Below are 10,763 nucleotides of genomic sequence, written 5' to 3' on the forward strand. Positions count from 1 at the left end.
TTTGATTTATGCGTGGGAGATCAATATGGGAAGAATTTATCTTATGAAACAAATGATGGAGTACAGTAGAGCTTGAACAAGAGACTTTGGCATGATTTTTATTGACCTAGAAAAAGCATACGACAAGTAACCAAGAGAATGAGTAGGCAATGACAAAGAACAATATTCTTGAGAAATACATTAATATTAGTGCAAAATATGTATGGAAAAGTAAATACGAATGTTAGGACATGTAAAGGGCAACTGAGAATTTTCGAATCAATATTGGCCTTGATCAAGGCTCGGTCCTGAGGCCATTTCTTTTAAGAGTAGTCCTAGATGAAATAACTCGATCAATACAAGAAGACATGCCTTGGTGCATGTTATTTATTGATGACATTGTTTTGGTAGATGAGATCAGAGAGGGGGTAAATGCTAATATAGAACGATGGAGAGGTGTAATCACGAGGTTTCAAATTAACTTAGAGTATGACAGAGTACAATGAATGTAACTTTAGAACAAACGAGATGACGAGAAACGCTATAAAGTTGGAAGAGAAAGAATCTCCAAATTGATGCTTTAAATAAGCTGTGGGGAAAAAATGATGAAGTTCCAACCATTAAACCAATGCTACTATATGAATTAGAATGTTGAATTTTTAGAAATAATTGTAGTAGAAAGATGAAAGTAGCGAAATGCAAATATTTCGATAGATGAGTAGGAAAACTATAAGAAAGAATTTAAGAGTTTCAAATATAAAGGAAAAGATAATGCACAAAATAATATGCTTCGATAAGATAATGCAAATGCTTCGATAGGTGTAATCACTTTGGGATGGAGTTGCAAATAATGCTAAATGAAACAGTATAATTTATCATGCACCTAAAAAGCATATCAATTGGACTATAAAACACGAATTATGCCAATGTTGTTTCATCATGAAAACATAATATGTACCACTTCTTTATCCTTATGGGCTACTTCTAAATCATCGGCACTACTCAATAAGTTGCAGATGCAACAAGCCAAGAGCACCTAAAAACGTCATCAAGTTTACCAGACGGACTGAGAAATAAAAATAATATTCCTTCCATTTCAATAACTTTGTCCGTTTGCCAAGACATATATTGAAGTCTTAATATCTCTAATGGTATATAACAAAAAATTATAAAAAGTTGATATTAATAATCCTTGTGTTGAGACGAATCAAACAAGATCCCACTTAACTATGTTTTAACTTATAGATTAAGAATAAAATACAAATTAAAAGTCAACTGTGAATAATGTCAAAAAACCAAGGGATGAAGTCATTGAAGCAGAGAGTTTATATACAAATACAATACTCCGTCCCTTCCAGATTGCACCTTGAAAGAACATTTTCCAATACAAGACTAGATATGAGCACTTGCACCTAGCCCTAATATTGTAGACATAATGAAGAGTCTTAACACCAATACATTTTGTACAGACGTGAAGCGATCAAACAAACATCCTAACATCTCAAAAATCACTATACTTCTCCTGATAAATAGTTATGAAACAAGTTACCAATGAATGCTCAGCTAAGCATGGTTGGATGGCCTGTTTGGAGCATCCTTTTGATCATATCCATCCCAAACGTGGTATCTGACGAACTAAACAATATAATATTCCATTAGTACATGCCTTTAAGTCATCACCAACACGTAATGTGACCAAGAGAAGGAAAATATACAAAGATTAAGATTTTGCCAAGAGAATTGAATCAGACACGGGAATTCTTTTAAAGTCAACTTTTGCCAAGGAAAATATACAAATATTCCATTATCAACTTTTGTCTTCGTTAACATGCTTTTAAAGTCACCAGTCAGCACTCGGTATTGCCCTACAGCAACTCACCTGTTATTTCTTTTCCTTACCCGACTGTTTTTCCTCCACAATTCCTTTTCTTATCCCAGCATTCCCTTATTCCCTAGGTAACCTAATACCCTTTATTTACTCGCCAATTTCCCTTCATTTTAATATCTTTAGTTTGGTCCATCCAAGCGAATGCAAGCATACAAGATGATGGCAAGAATTAAGATGAAGTAAATTGAGGCAAGATGATGAGAATGTCTAAAATGACAACCTTTTGCATCTGAATTCTGAAAGGACTACCACCTCCAATAGGGAAGCATGTTCATTTTAAAGATGAAGATGGAGATGATTAAATGACCACGATATGCATCAACGTATGCAAGCTTTGCAAATATATATTGAACATATATATTGAACTTCACATCATAAAGGGAATCAATTTAGCTGTTGAAAAGAGAAGTCATGATGGGCCTAAGAAAATATTGGAGGAGCAAATTAGAAATGACATGAGTGAGTTGCACCTCTTTGAGGACTTGACTAGGGATTAAAACTAGTCGGAGACACGGAATTCACATCCTAGATCTATAGTTATTGATGTCGTGATTATTGTTGGTGCCTTATGGTTTTTATTTTTTTTTTCTATAGTTTATTTTTCAGCCTTATTATTTGTCTTGTCTAGACTTACTATTTCTTGCAATTTGTCTTGTCTTGTTATTGGTTTTATTTGCAGGTTATTCTCGAATGGGGAATCTTTATAGTCACAGCCTCCTTTGTAACGGTATAGTTGTCGTCTTCCAACTCTCACCAGACCCTAATCATAGGGTCCATGAGCTGGATATACTGGTTATAACGATGATAATAACAACGGAAAACATGGAAAAAGGGAAAACAAAGGAACACATACAATGGATTTTGGAAAAAGCTACTCATCCAAAAAGATGTCATACCTTGGGATTGTAATCTCGTAGGGGAATGAGATGCCTTCACGACTAGGAAGAGGAGGAATGTGATCCTTCTTCTCATTTACAAATTTTATTATTTGAAATAAAACTTCTCGAAGAGACCCTTCAATTAGAGCTCTATGAACACTTCTTTCCTCTGATACACCCTCTAAAACAGTCATTAACAGTTAAAAGTTAAAGCAAGCATTTATGAGCATAGTAAAACAATAAGATCATGCAATTATAAGACCTGAATGTACAACTTTTGGATAATTAGATCTGCTAGAGGTTAGTTTATGATGTTGAGCAACATGTAAATTGATAAACCATTGCTCCCAATACAAACGTTCAACTTTGTTGGAGAACCAAATTGCTTTGTTGTTCTTTATTTCGTAGAAAGACAAACATATCTGCGCAACAACATTCAAAAGTATTCAGGGATTATTCCTAGTTAAAATGTTGCATATCATATACTCCTTCGTCCCTCTCAATTTGCTACATTATTGATTTTGAGAACAAAGGTTTTTGAGTACATTGTAGCAAATTGAGGCGTAAGGATTATGGTCCTATGGAAATGGAGGTATTAGTTGGGTTTCTTTGCCATCTTGATGATGAGGAGAGTAAAAGAGGTGGGGAATTCCTTAAGGTTATGTTTGGGAACAAGTAGTTCATTTTAAATTATGCATTTCAATTGTAAAATCACAAATGAAGAGTTTGAGAATGACAAAGTTTGGGTAATTATGCTCAAATTTTCAACTTTAACTACTTTTAAAATATAAAGGTGGAATGAAATTGGCTCAAATCCAACTTTAAATATTTTGATTTGCCAAACAATAAATTTGAGGTGGACTTCCGAATGAAATTGTGGTTCCCAAACACAATATAAGGGACACTACTAGAGCTATAGCATGTGTTGAAGGTTCATTTAGTAATCACTTAAGGACTAAACAAAGAGGCTATATTCAGTGATCGACTCTATCACCTTTGTCATTCTGCTCCAGTCTACTTTCAGACCTCAAAATTCCATGAAATGGACTTTTAAAGAATTAATAATATCAGACGATCTCTTGAATAATCAAACATTTTTTTGGGCGAAGTGTCATCAAATATCTCTTTGCAAATGCTTGTTGACTGTCAGAGCAAGCACCAAATCACCCTTATGTGGAGGGTCTTCGGGGTGCCATGATGATAGTGCAATGAAGAACACGAGTACGGTGAGATGCATTGGTCAAGACAAGGCTCGAGGTAATGATGGTTACTCGAGCAAGGCAGCAGCAGCCAAAAGCTACGAAAGGGGTGCTCGACCTGTCGAGCAGGCTTGCTCGATCGAGCAAGATACAAGGGGAAGATCAGAAGGTCCTGATAGTTCACTCAAGTAGTCGAGCAAAGGAGGCTCGGTCTAGCGGCTTATCAGAGGCCCAAATATCGCGTGTTCTGTTTTGTTGCGGGATTTTCTTAGGCTTCAAGGGTTTGGTCCTAGGGCTTCTAATATGTGCTAGGCTATATAAGGGAGCCTTAGAACATCACTAGAAGAGAGTGAAAAGGCAAATACATTAGAGAAGCTAGGGCATTGGCCATTAGAGTGTTTTCTTTGTTAGTGCCATTTGTGGAGTTTCACTGTTAAAGGTGAAACCTTTATGGGTTAAGAGTGAGCTCTTGATTATTGTAAGTTGAGTCATTAGTGTAATTGAGTTTACATTAATGATAAGATACTTTATTTGAGGGGGAGGTATCCATTGATACCTCATAAACACATTGTGTTGCTTGTTTGCGGTTCTCTTATTTATTCTCTGTTTAACTCATCTTCTAACGATTATTCTACCATTGTTGGGTACGAGCCCATTCTCTTTCAATGGGTATCAGAGCTTGGTGTGTTTTCTTGGTATTGAGTGAGGGAAGGCTTGGAGATAGGTAGAAGAGACCTGGTAGAAGTTGAGAAGTGTTTGGATGGTTTTTTTGCAACCATTAGGGTTTGCTGAAACCTTTGGAGAAAGTAAATCAGTGGGTGATCAAGAGATGGAGAGATTGTTAATGGAGTTCTCAAGAGAGAAAGAGAGCTTACTAACAATGGTGGTAGAGCAAAGGCTAATGATAGAGTCTTTGTTATTGAGAGTTGAAAAACTAGAGGGAGCAACTAGGGATAGTAGCATTGTTGAGGAAGAACCATCAATGGGGGTTGGTATGAAGGTTGATGATACTCCATCTATGGGAGATGGAAAGGTCATTGGGAGAAATCCATCAAAGGAGAGGACAATCGGAATCAAGAAGGCAAGGGTTGAGTATGGGAATAGGAGTGTGCTTCCATTGCCACAAGAGAGGCCATATTCAATACACTTGCAACAAGTTGAAGAAAGACCTTAGAAGCTTAAAGGTTTCGAGGGAGATGAAGAAGCCAACTATGAAGGTTGGTGATGGTGAGAAACTCAAAGGGAAGAAGAGGGAAGTTCCATTTGAGAAATTGAGAGAGGCAACAACTTTGATGAAAGGTGTTGCAAAGAAGAAAGAGCTCCCAAACATTGATGAGGGTCTTGTGAAGAAGGCTAAGAGTGATGTTGAGGATGGCCATGTGCTATTGGCCAAGTGTGATGATGATGGTGATTGGATGTTTGACTCCGTACACCCATATCATATTTGTAAAGATAAAAGATTGTTTACAAGGGTAATGGCTTGTGAGCATAAGAGGGTGACCTTGCCTAGTGGTGAGGAAGTTGTGATTGAGGCCATTGGAGAGGTGCATTTGAGAATGCACAATGACATTATGAGGAAGCTTAGGGGTGTGAGATACATTCCTAAGATGATGAGGAATCAAATCTCATTGAGGAGATTAGAAAAGATTGGATACACCATGAAGACTCAAAGTGATGGAGTCTTGAAGGTGGCAAAGGGGTGCTTGGTGCACTTGAAGGGTGTGATGGGCAACATTGGCCATGAGTTGCTAAGGAGTGAAGGTTTGCATCATGTTGAGAGGGGTGCAAGTCCTAAGTCACGGAGGGTGACATTTGATGATGGTGATCACCATGATGAGTGGTGCACGAAGAAGGACGATGGGTTTGGTCTTGAGGGGGAACCAAGATCCAAATCCTATGTTGATGTGTTGGTCACTTGGTTGGGACACCAAGAGTGGTTTCACATGTTGATGGAGGGAGATTTGGGCTTGAGGGGAAGATTGTTAGAGCAAGCACCAAATCACCCTTGTGTGGAGGGTCTTCGGAGTGTGATGATGGTGCAACGAAGAACACGAGTACGGTGCATAAGAGATGCATTGGTCAAGACAAGGCTCGAGGTGATGATGGTTACTTGAGCAAGGCAGCAACAACCAAAAGCTACTGAAGGGGCGCTCGACCTGTCGAGCAAGATACAGAGGGAAGATTAGAAAGTCCTGATGGTTCGCTTGACTGGTTGAGCAAAGGAGGCTCGGTCGAGCGGCTTATCAGAGGCCCAAATATCGCGTGTTCTGTTTTGTTGCGGGATTTCCTTGGGCTTCAAGGTTTTGGTCCTAGGGCTTCTAATATGTGCTAGTCTATATAAGGGAGCCTTAGAACATCACTAGAAGAGAGAGAAAAGGCAAATACATTAACGAAGCTAGGGCATTGGCCATTAGAGTGTTCTCTTTGTATTAGTGTCATTTGTAGAGTTTCACAATTAAAGGTGAAACCTTTATGGGTTAAGATGAGCTTTGGACTATTGTAAGTTGAGTCATTAGTGTAATTGAGTTTATATTAATGATAAGATACTTTATTTGAGGGGGAGGTATCCATTGATACCTCATAAACACATTGTGTTGCTTGTTTGTGGTTCTCTTGTTTATTCTCTGTTTTTCACTCGTCTTCTAACCATTATTCTTACCATAGTTGGGTTCGAGCCCATTCTCTTTCATTGACAAACTTTGGTACCTAATGTTATTTATTGTTCTTCTTTACAGATGTAAAAAACATTTAAAAAAATTAACCCCACGATCATAAGTCATCTACATAATTGTATGATTAGACTAGCAATGAGATAGCTGCAAAGGTATAATCCAGTCGAATGAGTAAAGTATAACCACAATTTAGAAAAGCTAAATGCAAATCAATTAGGGAAGGATTGAGAATATCATCAAACACAAAAGTTTTGTCCGATGGATTATGATTCAACAAGAGAAGATACCTTAGAGAAAACCTAATCATAGAAAAGACTACATACGTAAAGCGTATACAAAACAAGCTAAAAATTACACCAATGAGAAGGTGTTCACCTGAGTTTTCTTATTAGGGTGTTTATCTACCCAACTAACGAATTGATCAATGTTCTCATCTATCTTCTTATCTAGTTCTACCTCTCCACATTGAACCTGCATAAATAATTTCTTCAGATTTACGTAGCTGGTATATGTGCAGTAAACTGAGGTGTCATATATCCTTGTAAAAAGGATTTAAAGCATGAATATGAAATAATGCATTTGCAAACATAGCCAAACAAGATATGACATCTACAGATAAACAAATCAAATTCTAGATAACAGTTTTTAAAGTACTATTAAGCTTCCAGAAACTCACATATGTGATGTCAAAAAGTTCCAAATCAACATCTTTTGGCCTTACAAGGCCTAGAGCCCGATGAAACATAATAGTGTGTAATATACCTACAAACATTTCAAAAAGAAAAAGTAGCTCAGTAAAATGCATTTCATAATCTAAAATAAAAATATAACTAAAACCATTGCAAGCGAAAATTACCAAAATAGAATACTAAATACAAGGATCAACTGAAACTTAAGTACTCAAACTAAATGTGTCATGGTGTTGTATGCAGTTTGTGACTTTGGTTGTGATGATCAAAAGCCTAACATAATCAAATATGGAAAATAGATCCTCAAATTTCTTTATCAATTTTTAAGATCTATGTAACACAATTGATTATTGTTAATAACACATAAATCATAATTCAAAAAACAAATCATCCTTGAATGAGGATATGTTTAAGCACCAAATTAGTTTGCATTGATGAATGCATAGATGAGGGAGGGAGCAAGGAAGCTTATATGCCAAGAGATTGAAATACGAAAGTAAGAAAAATGAGAAGAAAAAGGGCAAGATTGAAGTCTGATCGAGCAGATTGAAGAGCAGCTTGTTCAATAGCCTGCTTGATCGCGGGAGTGGGTGGCTCAATCAAGTGGCTCTCTCGGAGTGTAGTCGGCATGTGCAAATCTCATTGGGGATTCCTAGGTTAGGCTTCTTTGACCTCTTGAGTCTATAAAGACGGTCTTAAGGGTCAAAAGAAGAGTTTACAAGAATGCAAGAAACTTTTGTTAGTTATTAAACCTTGTGAGAGAAAGCCTTCTTGTAGTTTAAGAGAAACTCAGAGTTGATGTCAATTCTAGAGAGTGAGTTTGAGCAAGTGATTTCGTAATGTAATTGATAAATAGTTATTTTCTCTGTGTCTATTTGATGTTCTATATTTCGTTTTAGACAGTCTCACTTGTTATCCTACTAATGAATCTTTTTAATTATATCACATTTTTTGGAGATAATTAGCCTTAGTCACTTTAATTTAAATATTTTATAATGCTTATGGTCCCATTATATTTACCATTAACTTTATTTTAACATCTTTTTAATACTTATGGTCTGTTTCTCACTTACTTTATTTCAACATTTTTAATATTTGAGGTTCCTATTTTTTAATTAACTTTATTATATACATTTTTTTATGGTTATGGTATCCACTTTTTCTCCATTAACTTTATTATTCAATAAAACTATATTGCCACCATCTAAAAGATGCAGTGAACATTCCTTATGGTAACATCAAATAGGAACGGAGGTGTATAAAAAAAATACAAATCTTTGATTTTGGGGAGAGTCCTATGGGTTAGAATGATACACTTGTGTTCTTGCTTTGTTTGTGTTGCTTTGTGTGTTGCTTTTGTTTTCTCTTGTTTTTCATCCTCTTATTTTCCTATTGAGCGTCCATATTCACAACATGGACAAAAACAATATACCACAATGATCCATCTAAACCTAAGTCTCATATATGATCATACCTAATTTAACAATCAACAAGAAGCTATCATATGGTCAACTCCTCCAAAATAGATTGAAAGAAATGGTATTTTTCATCGTGGTACGATATTAGACAATGCATTCCTGTACAGGTAAAGTAAACAAGCAAACTTACATCTCAAAACCTCCCCGATCTCAAACTGCTCCACTTCCTGAGAATTTTCCGAAAATAGAAAGAAATAGTTCATTTAAGAGCTGATTATGAATTTTAATATCAAAATTCGGAAAATTTCAAGAGAAATTAGAAGTTGGAGATAAGACTAAAAATGCTAACCAGTTCTTTGAGTTGGCAAACTTCGCAATTCATTTGACCTTGTGATTGAATTCCGAATTGAAACTGATTATTGAAATCTCCTTACGAGCCCTAAATCCGATAATTGAACTAATTGCAACTATATAGAGTGATCAGCGTCACAATTCACAATTCATAAGTCATAAATCCAGAATTCAATTTCATAAAGTCACACAAAAGATTGAAAGTCTGATTAATTATGGAAATAGAAATTATTAAAATTTAAAACTAACACTGAATTATAGCCGCGAATTAGAAATCCGAACTTAAATCAAACAAAACTGTAAATTCTGAGAGAAGTACAAAATTCAATGGCAGTTTTAAACTTGAGAATTCAAATTACAAGAATAAAATGATTTACAGACCTTTTCAGTAGTCTAAAAATCCCTGCTTCTCCTCCTCCAACATCTGCTGGGAAAGAATGCTGAAACATGGAGCCAAAAAAACTACACTTTTACTCAAAAAGCCAAAAAAAAACTTAATTGGAATTAGTTTCTTGTAATACTCTTATAGAAAAAGTGGAAGATAATAACACCAATTTCTCAGGAATTTTATCCCTTACGGTTGCGGGTAGACCCCTAAAGTTTTAACAAGACACGAAAATACCGTAAAAAGTTAAGCTATTTTGACCGGTTTTCACATTATTATTTCAATCTTCTTCTATACAGTTATCTTTATTATTAGTTATTTGTATGTATTTTATTTATTTTATTTGTAATTTACAGGTTTCTTTCTTTTTTAAGACTTATTTCGAGCTGAGGGGCTCTTTGACCGCATTTTCCTCTAGATATGAACTGTGGTCGTTCTATTGAATTTTGACGAGTTTATAATATCAAATTGGAGTAAATACTAAATAAACATAATTCTATTGAATTTTGACATCAAAATTAGAAATTTGTTGGACCATTTAAATTAGGAAGTTTTAATTTTAAAAATATCACCTTAATTGATCAGATTTTAAATTTTTTACATTTCTCCGATTAAAAAAATTCGACGTTTATTAAGACTCTTCATTTGAGTCTTCTGTTCTTCCATTAGATTATGGCATTGGCAAGACTTTAATGTATCACATTCCCATCATTTTTTATTTTCTACGTCAAGCCTTTTCTTATGTATATCGAATTTTCCTATCTTTATTTGCTATATTTTAAACATAGTTTGAGGGAGCAATGGAGTGCACCTAGGGATGGCAGATAGATCTGAATTCGACACTAATCCAACTTGACACAAGAAAAATTTGATGGATCTAACTTGACTCCGACTCCGATTAATATAATGTGACTCCGAATTATAGTTGAATTGGAGGTCGATCTCAGGAAAAATCTGATAATCTTGTTGGAAGTCGACTCCGACCCTACTCAGATTTCGACTTTGTACAATATTTAAGTGTATAGTTTTTTTATATAAATTTTTACATTTTAATATTAATAGAGACATATTATATGCGAATTTTTCTATGACAAGATTTTAGTCTCACCAATTAAGTAGAAAGTAGATTTGGTAATTGATCATTTGATCCATCAAGAATTACAAAAATTGATTATATAACAAATTCAGATTAATCTAATAAAACAATTTTAATTAATGATTAAAAGGATTGATCATTCAATAACAAAGTTCCACCAATTAATTAGAGTACGTAGACTTATAATAATTTTACACAAACCGAAATT

The 10,763-nt window shown here is 35.1% G+C and overlaps 1 protein-coding gene across 2 annotated transcripts; it reads right to left on the minus strand.

The window, feature by feature from the left end:
• Positions 1–549: 549 nt before the first annotated feature.
• LOC130820369 (autophagy-related protein 101-like) lies at positions 550–9,670 on the minus strand. Of its 2 annotated transcripts, none has more exons than XM_057685719.1 (8): positions 9,456–9,670; positions 9,073–9,380; positions 8,914–8,950; positions 7,293–7,378; positions 6,992–7,087; positions 3,008–3,167; positions 2,764–2,926; positions 550–1,614 (listed from the first exon to the last, which is right to left on the minus strand). In XM_057685719.1, the coding sequence occupies exons 2-8, from the start codon at positions 9,103–9,105 to the stop codon at positions 1,539–1,541; spliced, it is 651 nt and encodes a 216-aa protein (XP_057541702.1). In that variant the 5' UTR covers positions 9,106–9,380; positions 9,456–9,670; the 3' UTR covers positions 550–1,538. The 2 variants fall into 2 exon arrangements, with proteins under 2 accessions (XP_057541702.1, XP_057541701.1); XM_057685718.1 differs by having other exon boundaries at positions 551–1,614; positions 9,073–9,190.
• Positions 9,671–10,763: the final 1,093 nt, after the last annotated feature.

Source organism: Amaranthus tricolor, chromosome 8, assembly GCF_026212465.1.
Source record: "Amaranthus tricolor cultivar Red isolate AtriRed21 chromosome 8, ASM2621246v1, whole genome shotgun sequence".
NCBI lineage: Eukaryota > Viridiplantae > Streptophyta > Magnoliopsida > Caryophyllales > Amaranthaceae > Amaranthus > Amaranthus tricolor.

Bases quoted from the DNA above. Each gene is read 5' to 3' on its own strand.
- LOC130820369 (XM_057685719.1), bottom strand. From the start codon at position 9,105: ATGAATTGCGAAGTTTGCCAACTCAAAGAACTG. The intron at 8,951-9,072 runs GTTAGCATTTTT...GAAAATTCTCAG, and splicing joins TTTGCCAACTCAAAGAACTG to GAAGTGGAGCAGTTTGAGAT. The intron at 7,379-8,913 runs GTAAGTTTGCTT...AAATGTTTGTAG, and splicing joins GATCGGGGAGGTTTTGAGAT to GTATATTACACACTATTATG.